We start from the raw sequence: 26,180 nt of genomic DNA on the forward strand, positions 1-26,180 counted from the left end.
TAGTCTACCTTACTGGATGCAGTCTCATGTTTTAAACTAAAAAATAAAAATTTAACAAATTGAAGAAATTTATGAACTTTCCTGTGAAGCAGAGTTCTCATTTTTTACTTCATCTAGATGAAGGACTGATTCTGCAATGAGTTTAGATCTTTTATTCTTTCCAATTTAATGATCCTATGCTTTTACTTAATTTTGTGTCTATGTGAAAATGCTGTGAAAAGTACAGCTCAATATCTAATTTGCAGAAACTCTCCTTTAGGTAATTTGTTGTTTGAATACTCACCTCAGAAGCAATGCTGGGATACAAAGATAGAAGAAAACGTCTTTCACCCAAGGTGCTTGTAACTCAGGGTGCAAAAAGAGAGCAGGTACAGATGCAGATCTATAGAAAATCAAACCGAGCGACTAAGAAGTAGTTGCAGTGTATCAGCACTCTGAGCAATGTCAAGGGCCATGTGTCATTGCCAACTTGGTGGTTGTTTTGAAGGAGAACTTATTGCTGCTTTTTTTTTTTTTTAAGGCACCTAGGTGCGTAAGGGGTCACATGAAAGAAAACCCAGAGGTGCTTATTGGATGGCTTGCTAAAGGTTGATCTAATTAAGGGGAACAAATGTTGCAAAAACAGCAAAGCTGAGCCCTGAAGGGCATTAGAAAGCAGCTTTTCATGCTCCATGTGGTGAGAGAAGCAGGAGTATTGGATGGATGTGCTGTAGTAAATTAACGTGGCTGAAGGGATAAGGCAGGAAGGCATTGCAGAAGTTTCAAAGGTTTAAGAAATGTGGAGCTTTTCTGAAACTGGAATAACTTAATTTTGTGAAAGATGGATTTTACCTGGGTAGATAACGAGGGAGAAAAGGTTGCATCTTGAAGATGTTGGAGAAATAATCCTGGAAAAAATTGTTGTATATTTGACAGTAACTCTTTATACAGGCAGTATACACTTGTGAAAGATGGCTTTTTTCCCAGTTTTTCCCTATTGATTTGATGACCTAAATTTATAAAAGTGATTTATCAATGTAACTGTATTTGTTTAAGACTCTTGCTAGCCTGAATGTGTAAGTTCTTTAGAGAAACAGCACCCTTTGTGTTTCCTATATCTTCCATCTCTTGCCAAGGGAAAAGATCCTGCAAACAAAACACTCTTTCTTTACTCCCCCCAGGAAACAAATTACCAGTCAGGCAAAATTGCACATCCCTAATGATGTAGTACTGCAGGCGAGATGAAAAGCATAAATGTAGATTTGTCCAAAGACTTGAAGTAGTATGTGGGTAGAAAAGAAGAAATGAAGAGATTATTTTGATACAAATATTGTCACATTCACGCAAGGCTTCATAATACTAAAATGTCTGAAGTCCTAATTCAACTTTTGAATTTCATTTTCATTCTTGATGCTTTGTTGGCAAAGAAAAAAACTAGTAAAGTTCCGTGAGTTTTATTTTTTTAATACAGAATATTTTCTTTGTCTGGAATGCTTTGTGGTGACAAAAGTGACTTAATGTTGATTTTTCATTGGAAAGTAATTAAATTCGTAACACATTTTCAAGAAAGATTTTTTTTTAGCGAAGAAAAAAGGAAAAAATAAGTGCATCCTTGTGAAGGGAGTACCTCCATCTTCTCTACAACTACATTTCAGGTATTGGAAACCTGTGAGTCGACCTTTTCTCTCTCAACCTTTTCTTCTCCAAGTTGAACAAAGATGAGAAATTAAATAAGAGAGCAATTCAATTTTCTCACTTCATTTACTGTTTGTGCTTCAAATTAGGCCCAAGTCTGCTATCATGTCTGTTCAGACTTTTAACAGTTAAGGAGCAGCGAAGCTTTGGTGCGCTGAAGCTTTGGTCCTTGCACTGAAACGGAATACTATGATTATATTTCCTCCTAGATGTTCTCCTTCTGTTCATAAAGCACACATGAATACAAGACAAGTTAATTAGAAATTAGCATCCTAGATTAGATCCTGTCTTTGCAAGCCAAAAGAAGACTAATTGAAGTTTATGGTAGTCAAGGGAGTAGCAGAAGTACAGGCCGTGCAGCTGAGCAGTAGATAGTAAATTCATGCAGAAAGAGTTTGTGTGCACTAGGTTTGGGGAGGATTGGGATAAAGGCTTTTCATTGAGATTGGCGCTTTTTATATTGTCACAATTGTTTTTCCTTTTTTCAGTTGATGGAATTTATTTTTGAGTCAGTTCTGCTGTTGATAGCCTTGGCATCTTTCTCTAAAAACCTCAAAAGGTGGTATGGAGATGGACAGCACGCAGAAACTGTTGTGCCTGCACAGATTTTAGAATGTGGCTCGTTATTATTTCTTCAAACAAAACCCCTAATTTTCTTATTAAAAAAAACCCCAAAAGATGGACTCCACAGGTCTTTGGCATCTATTTGCTGCAACTTCACGTGTTCTGCCATGTTAAGCACACTTCAGTGTGGCTACTCCCATCTAAAATTACATATTACATTTTATCTCCTTTGGTCAACAGGGGAGTTACTAACCTGGGCGGCATGGATCATTCTGTGCTCAGAGGGGAGGTGTCAGCAGTGCTTCGTGACAGGTATGTTGCGAGTGCCGGAATTCCTGCAGAGATGTCAGTGGGATTTCTTCAGGATGGCAGCCTGGAAGGCTTTTTTCCCCGTCTGGAAAACTGAGGAATTCTGGAAGAGCTAATTAGCAAATGCCTTTAAGAAACAAAAGGACCTAGTTAGTGAGTTATAAGCTAATTTGTTCCTCAAGTAATGGACTCTCTGATTTTCAAACAAAGCAGCAAACCCCCCAGCTTTAGTCTTACTGGTGCTCTAATCCATGATTTCTGTGGCTTTTTCTGATTTAGTTTATCCAGCTGCCCTTGCATCTGCTTTTAGGTATCCAAAGACCAATTTTAGAACAAGGAGGCAGTAACGGTTACTTATCAAATCTTTCAGTGGGCTAAAAACATTCCTGACATGGCTGGAAGGGGATTTCTGTCTTAAAATATACTGAAATCAGCCATTCTGCCTTTCTTGATTACACTCTACCTGCTACTTAATCTTTTTGTGCCTATTCTTTTATTTAGAAAGAAAACCCACAGATTTAGGGCAAGAGTTGAGGTGATCCCCTTGTACCAGGAAAAATTCCAGCAACCTTATTTCAGTGTCTTCCTCTCTGGAAATAAAGTTCTTAATAAAGGGACAATTGTGTTTTAACTAACTGAACCTGATTTCAGGAAGCCATAATAAAATTGTTTACCTTTTTATCTTGTGCTGTACTTTGCACACCTGTAATCGTAGTTTTGTCTCATCTGATTAATTTGTTGGCGGGACTGGTTTCATTCTTTCAAAGAAGCCAGAAAAATCAGTATGTTTCTAGGGCAGTATCTTTCTGTAGTAAATCTTTTAAGATGTGTGCTATACCTTTGTTAGTTTTCATGCTTTTTGTAGTTGAATTAGGAACTTCATGCTTAAATAAAAAAGAAAACATAAGCTTAGATGCCTTAAGTTTGTAATGAAATAGCTGCTGGTACAAAAGTTTCTGGCATTCCTTTGTAAAGGAGCTTCATTGTGCCAAGAATGTTAGTTTTTATTTCATTTTTTTTTTTTTCTTCTGAGGATGTGACAGGGATCTATTGGGTCCTTTTCTGCACTGCTATATGCAATATAGCAGCATGAATAAGAGGGTTTCAGTAAGGGAACAGTGTTGGTAGGATTTGTTTTCCCTTGTAGGTGGTTGAAAAATACTGCTGCATCAAATGGCATCGTTCATGACTAGCAATTTTCTGTTAGTGCCATTTAAGACTTCCACATTCTTCATTTTGATTGTTAATGACATTTAAACCTTTCATTTAACTAGATTAATATATTTAAAGAACTGTTTCGAGCATTCTTCGTAAGAATAAATGCTCAATTATTTCTGTTCCAAAGGTTGTATTGACATTAAGCAACCTTATTTTTTAGCAAGTTTAGACTAAAGAAATCTAATAGAGCTGTTTCTGTAGTTTCATTGACTGATCTTGTGTACTTTGATCTCAGTCTAAACAGATAATTCATGGGACAACAGTTTAAATTATTGAAGTTATGTTTTGGCAGTAGCTAAATCATTCTTGAAGAATGATCAAACTCATCAGTATGCTGCTCTCCGCTTCCGGGGGGATTTTTCACTACATGTTTGATCTTGGATTAGAAGCAACAGATTTGCTGCCTTTTTTTTTTTTTTTTTTTTTTTTTTCCCCCCCCCCTCCCCTAAAACAAGCACACAAGTGCCTTTTGTCTGCTGGATGCATTTATGGTGTCGAGCTTATTCGGTCTCAAGTTTCACTTTTCAGACTTCTGTGTGAGTGAAATTCTTGTATACTGCTGTCGCTCAGTGAATGCATACAGCCTTTTAGCAGTGTTTTGGTCAGGCACATTTCTGCCTAGCATGAAGAATGGCTGTTTAATGAATAATAATGCCGTGAAACTTGAAGAAAAAATTATAAAAGCTTTCCTTAGAGCAGAATTATGATGTATGTGTTCTCTCCATCTTCAAAAGCTTCTAGTCTCTAGTAATCCCAAACAGTACTTCTTCACTCCATCCTATCTCCCTCTAGTTATTCTGTTGTACTTGATTTTATTTAGCAGTCATGCTAAATGCTCTGTTGGTAGCAGTGGCATTACCTGTATTTTCTCCCCTTCTCATTAGGTCGATGCATTTACGTCCTTCATTCTTAGGCATGTGCACTTGAATATTTTAGAACAAGTATGTTTTCATTTGAAATGGGAATGTTGGCATTTTCATATAAAGCCTTTTGAATATATTCATGTAAGAGCTAAAGTTAGAAAATAAAGAACTGGAAAAAATCCAGTAGGTGTTTTTTTTGAGGAGATGACAAGTTACTTATCTCATTTATTGGACACTTGTGTTGGTCACATCTGGTCTCAGCATGGGGCGTGTGACAGTGTTTGTGCTTGTTTAGAAGGAAATGATTTCTTAACCTCAGCGGAAGAATTAACCTCTTCAGTCAAAAGTTTTTCTCCAGTAAATGCTTTTAGCTTTCCAAATTACTTTTTTTTTAAACAACCACTCCAAATGACTTAAGTATTAATAAAGTAAAAACTCGCAGCTTTCATGTTGACTTGCATTTAAATAAAATCTCTGGAGGTTTTTTTTTTCAATATTGACTAGTCAAAAGTAATGTTTTCTTTGTGATGATGGAGTATTTGATAAAAAACAAAAGTTGCTCTTGTATGACTAGAAATTTATGTGCAGGCTTGATGAATAAATTGTAGCATTTAACTGTTAAAAGGTTTTTTGTTTGGTTTCCTCCCCCCAAAGAAAGGAATGGTGGTTCAAAGTAGTAACACCCTCTTGTGTATTTAAAAGCTGTTTTTTGTTTTTGGTTCAGGTATTTTTCTGGGTTAGTTGCAATTAAACTCCCTCTATACATGGCTTCTGGATCCTAACATCTGTCCAAATGTAGTTTTAGTATATTTGTAATGCGGTGCCTTTGACGCATGAAATGTTTGCAACTTGATCTCGATGTGGGCAGCAAATAGGTGTGGATCTACAGTAGTTTATTTTCTCTCTGAAGGAAGCAAGGCTACTGCTTTTAATGGGATGGGTAAGCTTGCAAACTAGGCTAGCTGCTTGGAACATCTGGCTGGTTTGTGCTGTGTTCAATACCACATGAGCAGTTTTTGCAGAAAAGATACAACTCTGGAAAGTTCTCCGACTGGTGACGTGTTGTTAGCGGTGTAATGTAATCTCATGCTGACTGTCATTTTTCCCTTTTGTTTCCATATCTCTATCTTCTGTTGCTTGGGTGGATGTGTATTGGTTAGAACTGTTCTCTTGATGGCAAGTGGTGGGTGTAGTGTTATGAGTAATTGTTCCCCTGCTCAGGTTGGTGTTTATTTGAATGCATCAAGTTAAAAAGAGGGGCTTTATCCAAAGTGGCTTTATGCTTATGGTAAGGTGCTTTAGAGTCCTAAATCTAAAATCTGCTCAAATAGCATGTATAGCATTCTCCCTTTCTGCACATAATTTATCTATTGTGACCCTATATTTAAGCTGAGTATATCACTTTTGGGTACAGACTGGCATAATTCTTAAATTGATAATACACAGAATATTCAAAAACTTAAATAACTCCTGTTGTTTAAAAAATGAATCATTTTAATATGCAGCTTAATCTGCCTTAGCTAGCAGCTGATCATCTAACCAAACACTTTTGAAATAGAGTTGTCATCTTGAAAAGCAACAATGCTATCTTTAAATTCTTTACTCCCAGAAAATACTTGTAGTGCTAACATTCAGCTATAATCAATGTCCTCCCATATAGTCAAATATAGAAAAATTACATTGTTCTTTATTCATAAAAGAAAGGGGAAGAAAACATAAAACTTTTTTGTGGGTGGATCTGATCGGTTTTATTTCATTTTGCTGATAAGAAAAGAAGTCGCCTAATTTTGAAAAGGGAAGTATACCTTTCTTTGTGGGTGCTAAATACTTTGTCGGTACTTCCTACATTTAAAAACAAATGAACAAAAAACCCCTCAACACAACTGAAGGATGTGTATATTTGTGCCTTACTTGAAGGGAAAAAAACCCCCCACACCTGAACACCAAAAAAACTTGCATTATAAAACCCAGCCAATCCAAAAAAACCCACTTATATATTCCTTTTTTTTAATGCTAGAGGTGTTCTGCGTGTGTATGTTCATGTGTGCAGCTTGGCAATACATTTCTGATGATTCCATTGTCTTTCGACATCTGGGATGTGTCTGTGATTCAGATTTTAGTTCACTTGGATGCAAAATCGGGCATATCTTAAAATAATTGCACAGTGGTGGAGACTATGCTAGAAAAACAGGGTACCCAGTCTGGCTTGCGTGTTCACTGTATGGAGAGATATCAGTAGGTTTTGCATCTGAAACTGATTTGTTTTAATGAGCTGCACTTCAAGCTTGCTAATGTTGTTAAGGATATCTTGTAAAAATAAGAAGTGCTAGGTTATATTTGCATTAGTGTCTTACCCTGGACAGTGAAAGCTGAAGCAACTATTAAGTTTTCACATGATCTTCAGAGGTATTAGAGAAGTATCTTGCAGGACCAGCGAATGCTGCTGTGGGAAACAATTCAATTTTTCAGACAGTATGTTCTTCTACAGCCTGGTGACTACCAATCCCATAAATAGATGCACACTGAAATCTGAAATCCAGATATCAGTATGATTCCTGCAGATAATAGTAAATTTAACAACTGAAGATAACAGTGCGTTGTTAAAATGTAGAAGTATGTCCGTCACAGAAAACCTTCAGCTGGAACTGCTACTGTTCTGCCTCGTTACAATATTGTATGTATATTTATGCCCGACCTTCCTATGACACTTCTGAAACCTGAGCATCTTGCTAATCTCCTTCCATCTTCCCAAGCTATGTTGTCACATCCAGCTCTATGACATTGGATTCCAAACGTTTCAGCGTGCAACTGCCCTGTTCCAAATTCCAGACTTCTAGGTTCATTCTTCTGCTCCAGCTCACCTGTTACAGGCTAGTTGTATCAAAGCTGACAACCAGGTAGGTGGAGGTGTAGCAGCCAAGGATCTGGAACGAAACTTAATTTGAAGTGAATGTGTTAAATCTTCAGATGCTCTCAATTTATTTTTGTTGTCCCAAGCGCGTAGAGGTCGTGTACCAACAAGTCAGCAAGTTCCTCGGTACCCCAGCTGGACAAGGACAGCAAAGCTGTGTTTGCAGTTGCTTAAATGTGGATTGATGTGACTTGAGTGAGTCAGAGCAATGTGGGAGTAAAGCAGAACATGAAAACTGAAGCAGAGGAGTTCGCAGGCTTTGTAAAGCTGTTCTCTCCTGGCTAGAGCAGCATCTTTGGCTATTGTCTGGGTTCCTCTTGGCTCTCACAGTGAGATTTTCTCCTCTCTTGTTCCATCTCCCCAGTAATTAGAGCACCAATGTGACTGTTCAGTTCTGTTTTCAGATAATTAGAGCTGGGCCCATATAATAAAATACATAGTAGTCTGTCTTGGGTTTTGCTCAGGGGCTTTGCCAGGACATCACTGGCCTGTCATTGTAAACCGGACATCCTTTTCATTGCTGCTGTTCAGTGGGGTGTGACAAAGACGTTGGCTGATGAGGAGTAATTACGTGATGCGTGCTGGCTTGATCTGAAGTTAGACCAGCCATCTGTCTGCTATGCATGGGTTAGGAGTAATGAGGAGTGTTGTTTAAGAACAGGAATGGCCTTGTTCTCTGGACAGTTAACGTACTGGGTTATAAGACCATTTACAATGCAGAATTTGGGAGAAAAGGGAGGGAGAAGGAGGGTAAATGAACTGAATCACATTACTGGAATTTGCTGTTAAAAAGAATTTATTATGTGCATTCAACAACTGAAAGCTAAAGCTCAATAATTGTATTTAACGTCACTTTTTCCGAATGGAATATGTGCCCTTTGGATTCTGTATGCTTTCATCAGATTACAGCAGTGAAGTAAAAGCTTAGTCACGCTGGGCCTTGTGCATTGTTCTGGGGTGTTGATCAAAGATAATCTTAAATAGGCTGCTTATCTGCAAATACTAGAATTTAGTTATTTTACGTTGAGGTGCTTGATACGATGGCTAAGAATCCTGAACAACTTCTTCTTAACTCTTTATTGAATGTAATTATTTAACATCCCTGGTAGTCTTCAAAGAGGTCTTTTTAATAAATCAGTATTTTGTGCTTAAATTGGGTATTGCCATTGTTCCCTCCCAAATCCCTGAAAGTGCATTTCAGGACCCAGCAAAATTTTGTCATGTTTTTTTAAAAAAAAAAATTCTTCCCAGCAGCTGCTTTTTGTGCAGCAAGGTGGTGGTAGTTTGCTTATGTTTCTACTTCAGCTAAAGAATCAAACAGAAAAAGGTATGTTTGTGCATGTTGTTGCTTGATTCAGGATATGAGCCAGAACATAAGTTTGCAGAAATTTGATGAGAAGCATTAAAGAAAGAACGCTCTTCTGGAATAGTGTTTATGTAAAACTCCTGTGGTCCAGTAGTTGCTGTAACTGTTGCTTTCCCTGCATAGGTTTATTTTTCACTGGACAGTTTTTATTTCGGTGTTTACAGAGACTCTTGTGGCAAATGTTCATCTTGTATCGAGCTACCAATTGCATTTTGCTTCAAGTTCAGTACTGACCCTGTTGAATAAATATCTGGCTTATTGCCCTGTCTTCCTCCCTTCCTAATCTGGCTGCTGTATCCTGTGCGTTTGGACTTGGAGCAGCCTATGGCTGGCTCAGCAGAGATGTCCCAGGTGTCCCCAGAATTAATCTTGCCGCCTTTTCATGTTTCCAGTATATGCTATTGAAAGGCCTCAAAAGCTTCAGCTTTCAAGGGTTTTAGTGTCATGAAAGTGCTGAGTTCATTTGAGATTGCCTTTGAATCGCTAGACACCATCACTGCTTCCAGTTTAAGGTTTGCTAAACTGCAGAAATCTCTTCAGTGGCAGTTACAAATGTCTGTAAATACATGGGCAGGCAGAAACAGTTCAGGCATGACTGATGTCAGTGCTTGACTTCTTTTTTTTAATTTGATTATTGTAACACTTAATTATGTGGGATGGTAGTGTTGCATTTTCCAGGCAATGGAATATACAGCAAGACTTTGTTCGGGTGGCCGCAGTCACATTACGCCTGGTCTTAGTTACTATCATGATTCTTCTGAGGTATTATTGTGCAACTTTGGTGTTATATTAGTTATTTCTGAGGTTCTTGGAAAATCTTTCAGGCAACTAAAGTGGTGTTGCAGCATGACTTCTGGTGGTGTTTGTGATTAAAGTAATGTTTTGTTCTTCTTGTGTGTGTATAGCCTTCTGCATATTATCATTCTGCCTTGTGTGGGCAAAATGATAATTACAGCATCTCCAGAAACCAAAATGCTGAATTTAAGAATGAATAAAAAAACCCTTAATTGTAAGAACACGTTAGAGCAAAGCTTTGCTTAACATAAGATTTGCTTTGTTTAGAGATCAGAAAATGATTATACAATGAGACACATACTGCGAAGGGCTGAATATATATAGCTGCAAGAATATGCAAAGGCTTGTGGGAAGGTGTCATGAGCAAGTGGGGACACTTATAGATGTCCTTGTATTTCAGCTGTGTCTTCTGTTGGTTCTGCTACTTGTGCATAAGTACCTGAGCATGGCATTGGGTTTGTCCGACACCTACACCAAACTTCCTAATTACATTTTAAATTCATGTAATTAAACTTGTGTAGTTCAAAGTTACAGTGGAAAATTATGGCCAGAAATACCTAATTTGTAGGTCAAAGTTTGACTAAAGTTGGAGAATTGGTAGATATGCATGTCTTGTAAGAAACAGTGGAGCATCAAACTTGACATGCTTGGAGTCAGTTATCCACATACTCTTTTTTAATGTTATTTAATACCTAGTTCTATACCTACTTTCTTCCTTTACTGAAGATGCACTGCTTTTTCTGCCTGAGAAATTGTCTGTGGAACTTTGATGTCTAGAAACAATTTTATATTGAAGGCTTAGCTTGGAAGCAATCAAAAATTTCTTGAAATGGAGTCATACCTTAAATTCATCCTTCCTTGTGTACTTAGCAGTACAGGTTATGTTGCATAGAGCCAGGTATAATACAGAAGGAAGGGTATTTAGAGTTGTTCTTGCATATCCATACATTTGTCCTACTATAGTATTAATGATGCTTTGGTAGTGGGAGGTGAAGTGAAGAAGTTTGACTGCTGGCCTTTTATGTGACTCTGCTTGAGTTGCCTACCGTGCCTCTCAGTACAAACCACTTTTTTTTAATTGCTTTTCACAGTTGCTTCTGTGAATCTGTCGTAAGAAGAAATGGTTACTGAAAAGCTGATGGTGTGATAGCTGAAGCATATTACGTGAAGAAGTTTCCTCTTTATTTTTTTTTCACCAGACATCTGCTAGTTTCATTTGAAGCTTTCTCTTTATTGTGTTGGAGAGCTGGTGAATGATGACTCCCTGTTCACCTTCACCATGCTTTTTGTGACTCTATAGACTCTTAACGTATTTCTTCTTGTCTGTCTGCCTTCCATGCTGTTAAGTCCAATCTACAAGTTGTTCCTTGTACAGAAGCCATTTCACAAGTTTGCTCATCCTTTTCACTCTCTACCTTTCCCAGTTCCATTGCTGTAGCTGGTGAGATGGGGCAAAGAGCAGAATAGCTCCTATCGCAAACCAGGTAACGTGAGGGAATGTTGCTGCGTTTGTCAGCAGGTAGTGCAGGCTTAGGAACTTTAAGGCTGGGCACAAGCTAGTCCAAGCTAATGATGTTGTACAAATCAACTGAAGCTTAAAAAAAAGTCATATTTTGCGTCAGTGTCCTATGTCAAGTGAGTTTTCTGGTTATGCTATGTTTTTTCCCATTTAAAATGGAGATTTATGAAAATGAGTATTTGTCTTGTAGAGCGGTTCTTATGAACACCAGAAGGTGGCATAACTGATTTTCCTAAAAGTGTTTTGATTGCAAGAAATACACAGGATGCTACTAAGCTTATTTTAAAGCTGTTGGTCAAATTTTGATCTAAGGAAAGTTGGATCAGTTTACCCTTAAATCTTTTAAGGGAGCTATTTAATGGTATACTCATTCTGCTCTTTTTAAAAATGTGAAAACTCTGGTGGGATTCATGCTGGCTTTTAGATCTAAAGTTTTTGCTGTTGGAAGTAGTTTAACTGAAGTGCAGGATAGAAAGAAGGGGTTGTCCATCATGTGTGTGCTGGAATTCTTTCCTGAGCTGTTTTACAGAATCCCGGTTTCCCATGAACACATTGTTTAGACATTTTGCTTTACCAATTTGCAAAATGAGACCAATTCCTGCCTGTTTTAAGCTCTTCAGGTTAGCTGGTGCTATGCAAGAATGAATTATTAATCTGCAACTTGTAAATTATAGTTTACAAATTTACAAATTATAAATTTACAAATTATATTTTTTTTGTAGCAACTCTAGCCACATGCAGATTTATAGGTGTACCAATGTTAAGTGGTAGAAGCAGTAAGTGGAAAGAGTGTGCAAAAAAGACCAATAAGCATTTAAATGAAAATCTGTTTTCAGCATAGTATGTATTGTGTTCTGGCAAACTGGAAACTTAGTCTTTGTGCAGTGTTGCCATGCATTTAATGACAAGTTGATGTAATAAAGCATTAGATGTGATGCTTTCCTTACTAGAGAAGCCTATATCTGGGGCAGTCATCTCCACTATGGTGTGGATCAAAAAGTACTTAAATATACCTCAAAGGTAGGTATTGTTTCCATTCAAGGATCCAGGGGGACTTGTAGAGCGAGTGTATTGGGCGTAATGGGCAAGGTTTTGGTAGTGGGGGTGTTGGTGCAGGGTTGCCCTGTTTGGGATGAGGCTGTGACTTGTGCCAGACACAGCTGGGGTTGATTTTGCATTAAAACCTTTTTTTGTCTGAATAGTTAAATTAATTGGTGTAGGACAGAACGAAAACTTTTGAAGCATTGAGATAGATGGGATTTTTTTTCTTTCCTTCAGCTCCCTCTGGCAGGCAAACACCTGAATTACAACTGGTTTATTTTAAACTTTTTATTTCAGAGAAAGGCTTGTCCCAACTCAAAGTTACCACAGTTGTTTGGTGTTATATACGTATGCATCAAAAAGAGATTTTTCAGCTGTAGAAAAGTAGATGACTGCAGCTGCAGGAGGTGCTGAAATACAAATATTAGTTGACTTTTTGTACCGTCTTTTTGCACATCACAGCTGTGCAATGCCATTTCACCCAAGGACCTCTACGCCATGCTCATCTATTGATATTTTTTTTCTATAACGCGGTCTCTCCTGAGCCTGCTGTGATTCACTAGAGCAGCAGAAATGAGAGCGATGTGACTGTTTTGCATAGAAGTCTAGTGTTATTTGCAGAATTGTTAGACCCTTTTCTGTTTTGCTGACTGCAGTGCCGGGAGGGCGGGTGGAAGGGAAGTGGTGCAGCTCTGCTCTTGGTGGCTGCCACCTGGGCTGAGCCCCTCGACCCACCTCCCTGCTGCCCTCTCCTTCTCAGGGCTTCGCCAGTTTTTTTCGGTTCTGCATTTCCAAAAGGTGGTTTGCCGGGACAGAGTGATACAGTCACATGTACGACACTATAAAGATGTAGAAAACTGCCTAAAGTGTACGGTAGTACTGGTAAAATGGCTGAGCGGTGGGACCTGTATAACCCACAACATGGACATTTGTGAAAGCACTGAACCTCAATTTTCATTAGGAGTCAGGTATTTCAAGTTCAGTGTGGCAGTCCTCTGTATTATAAAATGGTCCAAAAATTTTATGAAATAAAGTTTTGTTATCAGGAAACTTTATTTCGTTTAAATATTTCATAGTTTTTAAAAATCCAAATAAGATTAGCATTCTTCAGTGGGCCTTTCTAAAATCAGCTCGTGCTTAGACTTTTCTTGCCATATACAATTATTTTATGCAAAGCAGTATGTTGTCATTTGATCCTAAATTATCCGGATAGTTATGTTGGCACTAAATAGGGATGTTGTAACTGCAAAGTTGTTCCAGTCTGCTAAGTGAATATCTTAAAACTGTCGCTTTAAATCTGCTTTTGGAAATTAATTCATAGCTTGTACGTTTGCCCACCATAACAAACTCGAATGAAATAAATAACTCTCATCTTTTGAAACTTTGGCTAGGAAATGTACAGTTTTCTTTAAATTTATGTTCTCATAGATGCTAGAGAAGAAAGCAGTTTGTAATTTTCTTTCTATAATTTAATTTAGACACGGGAATTTTGACATTTGGTGAATTAGAAATAGAATATGATGATGTCTTTCAGAGAAATGGAACTGTTTAACATGAAGTGTCATTTTTGTGATCATTCTTTTTTTATCATCTGGAAAAACATAAATGTAATCAGGGTATATGTTTTGAAAGTCTCATGTATTTTTTTTATTAAATGTTAATAACCACTAAGATTGTGCTAATTCTGTGGCATGAACATACTTACTGCTTGTACACCGTCCCTACACCCCCGTTCAGCTGAATGTTAAAGGCTGCACCTTTTGGGTCCTTTGCATAAAAGCAGTCAACAGGGGGAATTTACAGAAAATCTTTTTGCTATAGAAGATTAATAGATATCTTCTGAAGAGGTAGTATCCAGTTCTGCAGAAGTCTTCCAATTATGCAATTAAAGCTGTTCCATGCACTTAGAACTGCAAGGACGGTTAGAGATATCATTGAGGTATAAATCTTCCTTGAGGTGTGCACACACATCTTCAGCGTCTTTGCTCCTGGCCTGCTCCCAAATGAAAGAACCTGTGGAAACTATCCTTTTTTGTCAATTTTCACTGCTGCTGTTGGGAATGGAATAGCATCAAAATGAGACCTGGTTATTCAATTTTTGCCTCCCTTTTGGGAACAGCTAGCGTGGAGGTTTATCACTGCCTTGATTTGCTGAGGGAGGAAGGATCCTGAGCCAACAAACCAGGGAGTTCCCCCACGTTGTCTTTTGGGAAGGAGTCTTTGGACTACATGTACCTTTGTCAAGCGGGAGGAGTTGATTCCTGATAAGCCTCTGGCTTATAGGCAAAAAAACCCCCGAAGAAATTTGAAGTATGGAGGTTTAGTACAAGACTCCCTTTGTCCCATGTGGCCCATTCAGCTGTTCCAGCTTCGGTACTAATTCCACCTGTTCTCATGGCATTTAGTTTGAATGATCTGTGGGCTTGAAACTCCTTTTCTAGTACAGAGAAATTATACGTTTTTTGTTTTTTTTTACACTGAATAGGGGAAATACTTATGTTAGTGATAAATTTGAAACTGAACTTTTTGCTGTGTAAGCCTTTCACGTGCCTTTGTGTGTGAAGGCAAGCTGAACTTCAAGTTGCTGTTTCATAAAAATTTGTAACTAACATGCTTAAGACTAGCTGATGGCAAATAATTAAATTGAATGAATCTATGTAAGTATCTTTTTTTTTTTTTTTTTTTTTTTTTGTGACTCCTTAAAGGAATCCAGCCAGCGGCAGTGCAGTGACTATGGGCAGCATGGTGCAGCAGCTTCAGGTCTTCTCCTAGAAGATGCATTCCCACTGTTTGTTGGCTCCCAGGTTGCACACAGCAATTTCTGACAACCTGGACTTGAAGCATCAGCATCTTTCTCGAAACCTTTTCAATCTTGTTCTGTCAGTCGTCCCTGAGGGACTCTGGCCTTCAGATAAAGACGTCAGCCTGCCCACATTGGAAATTTTGTGGACTGTGGGTTAGCAGACTTGAATCCATCAGAGGTCACCAGGCAGCGGGAATTCCTGTGACCAGAAAAAGTTAATCTTTCTGTCTTTTAAAGAAATTGAGTCATTACAGAAACACACAACAAGAGCAGTGATCGATGTGCTTTGTTCTTGCCTCCCCATGCCTGCTCTTTTCAGTAGGGACTGCTTTGCGTAGGTGTGCGGGACCACAAAAACTCACTCCAGTGGATAAAGACAATGAGGTTTAGGGAATGCAAAATGACTAACAGAGTCAATGTAAATAGTGGAAGAATGAAAGAAAAGGCCTACAAACTTTTATTCTAAGAATATTTTCAAAATACTTTAATCAACACATGACTAATGTAATTTGCAGTTTGCTGTCTGCGGTGCAGGAAATACTGAAGTTGTTAGTGGCTGGTGCTCAGTCCTAGCCTCCTTTTAATTACCAAATTATTTAATATATTTGCATCATATGAGTCAGATGTGTAAATGTGTTTAGGCATACTTTACTAAAATAAATTGCACAGCCAACAGACCATAACAGCTGTGGAGAAGTTGTTTAGAAATAAATTCTTTGTAGCTCACAGTTTGACCTAATAAAACTAACTGTTGCTTCAGACCAATTATTTTCAGCAGGGTCAGTCTGGCTGCTGTGACTGTGCATTCAGATTTCTGTAGTGATTTATTAAATATAATCACCTGGGGAAGATGAGCACAGTTCTCTGAATAAATCTGTGTTAGTTCAAAAGCATTTCTTCTTAGTATGTTGTCAGCAGAGTACATGGGCTTAGATCAAAAGTTGGAAAGCTTCATTAACTCACTTTGGTTTTACCTCCTACTAAGTGTTTTAAGACCTTATTTTACCTAATGCCTTTTATGTAAGAGTAGTTCGCCCAAGCAAAGCTGAATTTTTATTTTTTTCCATATTATAACCTGTAGCTTCTCATTTAGTTAACAGTGCATCTTGATTCTTGGAAGTGATTTCTTGCTAGAAATCTTACCTCAATTTTAGAGCAAAGCCTTCTTCAAGAATACACACAAGAAAATGCAGGACATCCATAAGTGGCATAAAATAAAAACTACTTTCATGGACTGAAACACACACTTAGGAATAGATTTGATATTTTTCTGAGGCTCTGTAGTTACAAAATGTGCCTGAAAGAGAATTTAATAAATTAACCCTTCTAAATATTAGAAGTGTAAATGCTACAGGGATTAGGTTTGTTCATTTCTTGTGTGTCCCCCTTTTCCCACAAGTTTCTGGGAAGCTGACTTAAGATTTAACCTAAGTTATGTTTTTTTAAATAGTTTTAAAAATATCTGATTGTGACCTGATAGGAAACAGTGTGGGTTTTTTTAACTGTTTAGTGTTGCTGAATAATTTCAGAAATTTCATACTTAGGCAAGTATGAAGACATTTTTCTCATTAATGAATGATACTTGCAAGGACCAGGATTGTGGGTTTTTGAAGAATGTATGTAATGGAGAAACTCATTATTCAATCCGATTACTTCTCAGTCAGCCAACTGCTACTACCTCTTTGGTTTGTTGAAGAACGTACATTTTGGTAGTCTGAAAATCATGTGAGAACTTGAATCTTTCCTAACTGAGGTGTTGGGAGGTAAGGGGAAGTGGCTGTGTCAGATGCAGGGTAAAATACATTTGTCATATATATAGATAGATATGTATACATTTTGGTTTTTTTATATATATATATATATATATACACACACACACGTATAGTGCATAGATATTGTCTGTGTGTGTGTATATACACATGCTGTATATGTGAACACATACGTATATATAGTATGCATATGTATATTTATGTATAAAAATAATTGCCACTGAAATGATGCATCCTAAAATGTTACTGCAGCAATTTCCTCATTTATACAGGCAAAAGTGCTGAGTGGGTGGATGGCAAACTGCAGTACTTCTTGTTAAACATGTGGTACATGCCCTGACTGCTTAACTTAATATTTAAAGATTTAGGGATTTTTTTTTTTTTTCCTATTTTAGAAAGAGCCCTACACATATTGCTATAGAGCCATGAACCTGTACTGCTTCCAGCATTTTGAAAGCAGGAGGGGTTGGCTACAAACCTAGTTTCTCTCACTCCTTTGTTTTACAATTTATGGTTATTTCTTGTTCCTTGAGCAATCAGCCCAATTTAAAAGAATTAAATATATTTGATAGTAACTATTTTGTAAGCATCTCTGCTCCATTTATGAGGCCACATGCGTTTTGATATCTACAGTGCAGTTGCTTCCAAAAGATGCTGTAACTTATATCTGGTGTCTGAGGGCTTTTTTCCCCCCAATTATAAAAAAGCTTCTTTGAAACAACGTAGTAGATAGTAAGTCAAAGTACATGTGTAATTCTCAGAACTGTCTTCAGCTATTTTAAAGCTTATTTCTTATTTAATTAAAAAAATTAATTGAAATACTTTTTCTTTGTAAGATAGATCCCTCAGGTCTCTAGAAAAGTTGTAGTTTCCATAAGAGTATTGCAAGGTATATATTGCCAATTTTTTTCTGTACTTCAATATTTGGGGAATGCTACAGTGTCACTGTGAAGGGATTGCAGGCATAACTGCACTGGTTTCCTTCAGATTCCTCTTTAGGCAGAGATTTGCTTTCCCTTCATAAGAATTTTGATATCATAGAATCATAGAACCGTTAAGGTTGGAAAAGACCCTTAAGATGGAGTCCAACTGTTAACCTATCACTGCCAAGTCCACCCCTAAACCATGTCCTCAAGCACCACATCTGCCCGTCTTTTAAATACCTCCAGGGATGGGGACCCAACCCCCTCCCTGGGCAGCCTGTGCCAGTGCCTGACTGCCCTTTTGGTGAAGAAGTTTTTCCTAATATCCAACCTAAACTTCCCCTGGCGCAGCTTGAGGCCGTTGCCTCTTGTCCTATGGCTTGTTAGTAGGGAGAAGAGACCGACCCCCACCTGACTACAACCTCCTTTCAGGCAGTTGTAGGGAGCGATGAGGTCTCCCCTCAGCCTCCTCTTCTCCAGACTAAACAACCCCAGCTCCCTCAGCCGCTCCTCATAAGACTTGTGCTCTAGACCCTTCACCAGCTTCGTTGCCCTTCTCTGGCCATGCTCCAGCACCTCCATGTCCTTCTTGTAGTGAGGCGCCCAACTGAACACAGTACTCAAGGTGCAGCCTCACCAGTATGAATATTTTCATAATATATGGTCAAAGAAATTGTATTAATTAACTGACTTGTATATAGGGCAGTACTGTCAACACCATCTTTTAATTATTCTCTTCTAGTAATTGGAACAGCTGTAGTTTAATAGATTGAAAAGCCAGAGGTATAGGCATGAGAAGCATCGATGTGAAATGATTATTGCATTTGAGCTCTATGGCTTTGATGTGAATATTTTACTGGATTTTGGGGGTTGTGTTTTATTTTCTTCTATATCAAAATGGTCTTGCGTAGTAGTATGCATCAGCTCAGTGGGCTGGTAGTTGTAAGATATGCAAAAGACTGGAGCTATTCTTTCCGATGTGAAACTGAGTTTCTGCCTTCAGTTTGGAGTGAGCTTTGTTAGTGCTAATATCCTATAATAGAGGTTTCATCATATAATAATATGTATCTGTTTTAAAATGGAAACATGGCTTTGAATCAATAAATTTTTAAAACATAGGTGTTCGGAAAAAAATCTCAAAAGTCTGAAGATGTTTACTGGTCTTAACACCACCATTTTCATCTATTTTTGTCTGTTGGCACCTTTTCTTATATGAATAAACACTGTATCAGTAGAAAAATAGTCTAATGTTAGAAAACGTAATATTTGTGACACAAATATTCAGACCATTCTGTTTACATGTCTAGATGAAAATGGGAGACGTAAATCGCATGGTCACTGTAAGTTTGAACATTTTTCTCTTCTGTAAGGCTAAAATAAGCCTGGGGTTCTGGAAGTGCAGAAGACTTTTCAGGGCATGCTAGAAATGATTTGCAAGACTTGAGAAATTTTCCATATAGCGTAACCCTATTTCCACCTAGTGCTTTGGGTTCCTCCGACGCTCAGTAGATGAATAAAAGGAGGGAGGTAAGCAGCTTGTTAGAGTGGAACAGCAAATCTTTTAACCGCAGCAAATCACTTGACCGAGTAAATATTTTTTAGTTTTGTTTTTAACAGTTTCAGGGCTGAAATAAGAAGTTAAAGTCAATCTGTGCGAACTGATGAAAATCCAGTGGCATGTCTAGAAGTTAACTTTTACTCTGCTTAGTTTTCCTACAACAATTCATGTCAAGGCTAACAATAAATATTTTCACACTAGTATAGTTTTATGTTGCCACTGGGCTCCGATACACCTTTCTGCCTGTGACTTTTCCTTCTTTGAACAACCATGAGGGGAAGTCTTATGGGAAATGCAGAGATGGTTTAAAAGTTTTGTTGGAAGTATACATGTCCCAGAAATGTAAGCATCCTGGGCTGTAAGAGAAGAACTTGTATTTTATAATGCAGGTGAAAGGCAGCAAAGGCATACGTATTGACAGTCGGTATGTACAAAACAACGTGGTAGCAGCTTGGCGTTCAGGTTGCACAAAGGAAAGAAGAGAATATCACAAGAAAAAGGAGGAGAATCTCAAGGGAAGTGGTTTTAGCTGCATTCCTACCCTGAAGATCAGGGAAAGCTTGCAGAGGAAAAGGTGCTGTGATCAGCACGCTTGCAAGGGGTGGTTCCGTCTGTGGTTCGTTCACGTGCTTGCAGAGTACGGTGCTACGTGCCTGCTCCCCACGTTTGGGGCCAAATCTTCTTTGTTGGTCAATAATGAAGAAGGATTTGGGGTGGGGGGTGGAGGAAGAGCGATAAGAAATGCCTTGTTCCTTCAAGCACTCTATGTACCTTCTTTTTGTGGGATCAGAGCTGCACTGCTGTACAGCCTCAATCAATAGCTTCTGGCCTTGCTAACAGCTCAGGTCTGTAAAATGGCAGCTTAGGATCTTGCCTTTGGTCTTTTTATTTTCTTTTTTTTTTTTTTTTCTTCTTATGCCACCTGTTCAGTTACTTTATGGAGGAGTTTTCTGCAGAAGTGCTCGATACCCTGTCAGTTATTGCTGCCAGTCTGCTCTGAGCAGCTTTGGAAATAGCGTGGAAACGATTGCTTAAAACCCAAAGACTTCCTCTTTCTCATCTTTTGTATACAGAATAAAAGATAGGTAAGAGACTCAGATATTAAGTACAATATAACTTTAAGCAAGTTATAACTGGTAGATGCTTTTAATCTTGAATGTGAACTTGCTTGTGAGAAAAATACAAAAAACAAGCCCCTTGAATGGTCCCGAGAAGCTGTTTAATCTGTGCAGTTATCATGGGTCTTCAGCATTTAAAAGAGTTTTAAACTTAAAGAAAAGCAGATCTCCAGTTTGGTGCTCCGGTTTGGTGTGTTTTCCTAGCACTTGTCTAGGAATAACTGTTTCCTTGGCAAGCAGGATTCTGCACAGAGCTTTAATGCTGCTTTTGGCCTTCAGTACCAGTTAATTTGGGGACGAGTGGCAAAGCAATGTAATGTGAGAACAGCAAATGTAGTATATTCAGTTGGTACAATGCACTCCAGGAGATCAGGTTATTTTTCCCGTATTTTTAAATGTGTAACTAAACTGTTATTTTTGAAGTCTTAATTAAAATAACAGAATAATATACTGTGATTTTCTCTTGTCTTAGGAATAGTTTATGTAAAGCATAGAATACATTTAGGTAATCTTTTCCCTGGGAATAAACAACCGATTTTTGACTGTCAGGAAGAAAATGGTATTTGATTTTTTTTTTTTTTTTCCTCCTTATGTGCAGATAGGTGATTCATTTCTCATGTGGTTCTTCTTTTGCAAGTGAAAAGCATTTACCTATTTTTAGAGTACCTGGCACCGCTACTTCCTTCAGTTCTGTATTTTGTGCATTGGCTGTTTGATCAAGTGGTGTGTGCTGGACGTTCGGAGATGAATTTGGGCAGTGCTTGGGATTCATACACTTTAAAAAAAATGTTAAGTTTACTGCTACTGGGTTTTTTTGTAGAGTTTTTAATTAGGTTGCTTGTAAGTTAAAGGAAAAATAAATGAGACTAGAAGTACCCAAAGGAGAGCAGGTATTTGAGCACTAATGCTGCCCTCTATGCTGAATGATCTTGTGGGGGTCAGCAGTGGAAAGTAACTCTGCTTTCTGGATGTGCATTGGTTGACTTAAACACCAGTCAATGCTTGGGAATGACTGTGTGGCTTGAGCTGGCTTTTATTCTACTGGTCAAAAGGGTATTTCAAGAGTTACTTTTGAAAAAGTGGCCCACTGCTTGTCCTTAGCCTCATTCTTTTATATTAGTAATGCTGCTGTTAATAAATAAAATGTGTAATCGGCTCCTCGGGGTTGGCAGAGCAGGGAGATACAGACTTTAAAAGCGGTTACCAGTTGGTTGCACTGGCTGTGCGCTCAACTGAGGAAGGGAGTAACAGCATTTGCTTGTTGTATTTTAAGACAGTTTCTGTATGATGGGAAATGCAAAAGCAAAACCGAGTGTATGAATTCAAAATTGTGATATTTTTCTTTGTGGTTATACTAGCTGCTATCTAACATCTCTCTCAACTTAACTTTAGGCCTTCAGTGCAGAGAAGGCATGATCTAGTCGTCTGGTGTTATGTATATGTATGAGACTGTAAATATTGCCTGCAACACTGCCTGCAGACAAGCATGGCTGTTGGCATGTAAATGTGTGAATTTTTACTAAAAGTAAGACTTCTTTATGCTAAAACTGCATACTTGCTCTCTGCAGGGCTAGTGTTTCTTAATATTTATAGCATGTAAGCAGTGTTGTCCTACACCCAAATGTCTGTTCAGCATTCACGTAGCAGTTTCTGTGAAAGTTGTTGCCTGTGTTAATGCTGCTCCTGTGTAATTTAAAACTTATTCAAAGAAGTGGGAGAGAGCTCCTCACTTGTTTGTCGAATAGGTGCATCTGGTTTTGAATTAATCCTCGGCTCTGATCATCCTGGGTTATTTTAGTTCCTTGCCTGTGGTTATGGTAACAGCTTCAAATGCCCAAAACTATTTTGGGCAAACATTTTCAATAATAATGATCAGAAGCAGCAATTATTCCCCGGTAATTTCATCCCATAAATAAATTTAACAATATAGTTTTTACCTTTATGAAAAACATATCAGAGTATTACTAAATGTTATTAAAACATTTAAATTTACAGAAATTCTGCCCCTGGTTCTATTCTTTATTGCTGCGTAGCGTGACAGGGTGTTGGCTTTTCTGTGATAGGATTAAGCTGTCCTCATGAACAGAAAAATTGTCATGCTGTACAAATACTATTCTGAAATCTATAGAATGAACATCTTAAACACTGTTGTTCTGGTCTACTGTGGTAATACATTAAAAGTGATTTTTAAAAATTTTTTTTCTTGTAAGGGAGTCAATATAGTTGAAGCTGTACCTTATTTTCCCTAGAAACCTGCTCTGCTTATGCAAAATATGCTATTAAACTCTCCATTCCCTTTTTAATAGCTTTGCCTTCTAAACTCCCTGCTGTCCTCAGCCCTGGGAGGTCACCAAGTGGGGCAGAGAGTTGCAGAGTGGTCCCTGACGGACACCTGCGTGACCGTCTGCTTCGTCAGTTCTTCAGGCAATTTGTGAGCTGCTGGGGGGGCGTTCAGAATTAGGTTGTTGATAGCGTCCCTACCAGGACTGCTATTAACAGCGTGCTACTCTCTGCTTCTCTGCTGCAGAAGACAGAGTGATATTTGTGTTCCCATAGCATGTTGTAAAATGCATGAGATTTTGCTCATCCTCCTTGGAAATGAGAATAGGAAAATGAGAGCATCCTGAACCAGAAGCTATTAGAAGAGCATGCAGAAACCTGCAGCGATTTGTGCTTTATTTTGTCTTCCTAGCTATGGATTAGAAGGACTGATTTTTGCAATGGGCTTTTTCCATAATGGCATTCTTGTATTGTTTGGTCAGAGCTTGCACAGGAGGAAAACAGGCTGCTGAATTTAGTCACTGATCTCTATTAGCCGTGGCCTAAGGCTATGCTGAGATTTATATCCCATTTGTATTGTTGCAGCTCAAAAGAAGAATGTTCAGAGGATGACAAGTGTATTCTGAGTAGGTATGTTGTTTCATTTTCATATGAAACCCAATTTTTTTTTTTTCTGCTTCCATTGGTCAGAAATGAGGTTAATAGGAAGAGAATATAGTACAGTGCTGCAGTGTCCCTGTTAAGGCAGAACAATAGCATCAGAAACAGTTCTTTAAAAATTAGCTGCTTTTATTAAATAAAGCTGCATTGTGCTGGTGTGCACAGTGCAGTCTTTTTTTTTTTTTTTTTTTTTTTTTAACCATATACTGCAGTCAGCGCTTCCCTAACGAGGTGGCACTATTGTTGAGTTAGAAGGATAGAATCATCATATTGCTTTAGGGGACAGCAGGATTTAAAAGGAGATGCCTTGCAGCCCTGTTTTACAGATTGGAAGCATCGGTTTAAGGGCATTGGCAGAATCATTTCCTCATCCTTCGCAGCAGCCACTGCTGTGTCAGTAGTGTGTGGAATGGAAGTCCTAGTTGGTAGTCTGTTATGGAAACGCTGTTTACTGTTATTGTAGTACCGTGGTGACAACATGCCATTGAAATGGAAAACGAGCTCTCCTGCTATCTGGAAATTCCCAGTTCCTGTGCTTAAAACATCCAGGTCATCGCCACTTTCTCCAGCATACATGTAAGTGAGAGAAATGAGGATAATAAGGTGGGATTGCTTTCGTGAGACTACCCTGTGGCAAAATACCCTGTTATATATTAAATGACATTGGCACTCGGAATTTTACCTTGTTTTCTATGTAGACCCCCCCGGATTTTATCCTGGATGTTTCATGATGGATGTTGTCGAGTCTTTCCCTCTTTGTTGAAACATAGAGAAATTGTGCAGATTAAGCCATATTCATAATAATATCGTGTATGTTCATTTGAAAAGTTCGTGTTGCTGTTAATTTGTAGCGCTGATCTTGAATTGCCAAGTTAAGCTTTGAGGCAGGCTTTCTTTGTAGTGTCTATGCTAACATTTCCTCCTGACTAGTACACTTGGAATTTAAACATGGAATCACCTGCTGTGTTGTACTGCACTTTTGTTTGTGTAAGTTCTTGTATAAAAGAAATCATCCTGCTCTGGTCTTGTTTTATTCTTGAAAGTCTTAGCCTTAATACAAATTGAATGTCTTTTTACAAAGTTACAGTAAAAGCTTAAAACATAAATATAAATCATTCATATCTGAATACTCACATAGTTATGCAGTTTGTCCACGTAAAGTAGCTTCACAGAAAAGAGTATTTTAATACACATGGAAACAATATGCCTTTGTCTTGCCAAATCTTGATGGAGCTTTTGTTCACCTTTTGTTGCTGTGAGTTCTGTGTTAGCATATACAGGTGGCTTTTTTCCTTCTGTGAAATAAAACTAAGCATAGGATGCTGAATTGCTTCTGCCTTTATTTAAGGTCACAGCTCTTTTGAAAATGAAGAAGAGTTGCTTTAAAATGCAAAAGTAGCAGTGTAGATGACTTCCCTATCTGGAAATTACTATAAAGACTATTGCTTTCCAATAGTATTCCAGCCTAATATCTACAATATTGGTACTTTTAAAGCTTGTATTGTCTTTTTACAGATAAGCTTTTGCTCCAGCTGCTGTAGGGACATGCTGTAAGAAATAGGTATTTACAGGTCCTCTAAATGTCATCTTTTTTGGTTGTTGCTGAGAATTGCATTGATAAGGAGTGGAGCTGAAACAATACAAGGCTGTGTGCGTGGTCACTATTGTTCTCGGTCGGAAGGGCTGGGGTTTAAGGAGCTAACCTGGCTGTACAGAACCTGTGCTGTGCACGCTCCGATTTTAAGATTAATTTTCATGGTAGTGCTTCAGCCTTTTCACTCACTGAATGCATCAAATATGTTTAAGTCTACCAGAAATAAGGTGTTTCCAAAAAATTGCTACTTATTATGACTTTTTAAAAAATATGGCTAAATACAAAGAAAGTATAATGATTTAAAAAAAGAGTTGTGAGGCTTTTGAACCTATTTCAGGGAAACGCTGTCTTTAGTGTTGTATGTTACATTTTTGTTTTTTAAACTATAGTATTTATTAAATGCAAGAAAAATCAGAAATAGCCTAGTCTGATCTATCTGCTGCTGAAACTGAGCATTTCTTTTGTGTGTCACCTTTAAATTGCTAATCTAGCTCTGTGTGTGCTCTGGCTTTTATGATGGGGATCGTGTAGCTGATTATGTCAGTGTGTTGAAAGTATGTGAACAGATTTAGTGATCATGCTCAACTATATGATGCTGAGCTTATCTGGAGCATGAGAAATGTGTGATCAGCAGCCTTAATCATCTTTTTATAGTGAGTCAATGTACCCCAATGTTTATGGGGACATTTCTTCACTGGCATACAGTCCTGACATAAGCAGGACTCTTAAATCTAACATTAAAATTATTCATATACTTTATTATAAAAAATGAGAAACATTACAAAATGGCACCTATTTGATGAGGCAGTATATATCAACGGATAAAAAAACCTTGTCATTTAGGTTGACCAGTAAAATAGGTGATGGAATTCATTATCTTCATTGCAGAGATTACAGTAAATTTGCTACTGTTTTATGTGATCTGATGTTTTTCACATTCATATTTATAAGTTTTCTTTCATAAGTAGTACTCTGCGCACGGGCAAAAGGCTTGTGTTTTGAGAAAAGATTCAGGAATAAGTAGCGTGTGAAATGGAACATGTATTGATGTAAAATAAGTGACCATAAAACTCTTGAATTCACAGATGAACACTTCTGTACTTGATATTTTAGATCTAGAGTATACAAAGGTATAATTGAGCTTTTAATCCCTTTAATAGTTGACATCTTAATCTTCTAAAATAGGTTTGTAGTATAATTTGGAATGTACAGTAG

At 37.9% G+C, this 26,180-nt stretch overlaps 1 protein-coding gene across 6 annotated transcripts in view; it reads left to right on the forward strand.

Annotated features, from left to right (window-relative positions):
• KLHL13 (kelch like family member 13) overlaps positions 1 to 26,180 on the forward strand; it is an 87,461-nt gene that overhangs the window by 26,113 nt on the left and 35,168 nt on the right. For 4 of the 6 annotated variants that reach the window (XM_082323143.1, XM_082323145.1, XM_082323144.1 and 1 more), the window contains one exon: positions 2,479 to 2,550. The exons of the other annotated variants lie outside the window; for them this stretch is intronic. In XM_082323143.1, the coding sequence (XP_082179269.1) occupies positions 2,479 to 2,550 (72 nt within the window). The remainder of the gene's footprint in view (positions 1 to 2,478; positions 2,551 to 26,180) is intronic. 6 annotated transcript variants of the gene reach the window in all.

The sequence above is a fragment of the Platalea leucorodia genome (assembly GCF_965183815.1).
Source record: "Platalea leucorodia genome assembly, chromosome: 10".
Lineage (NCBI taxonomy): Eukaryota > Metazoa > Chordata > Aves > Pelecaniformes > Threskiornithidae > Platalea > Platalea leucorodia.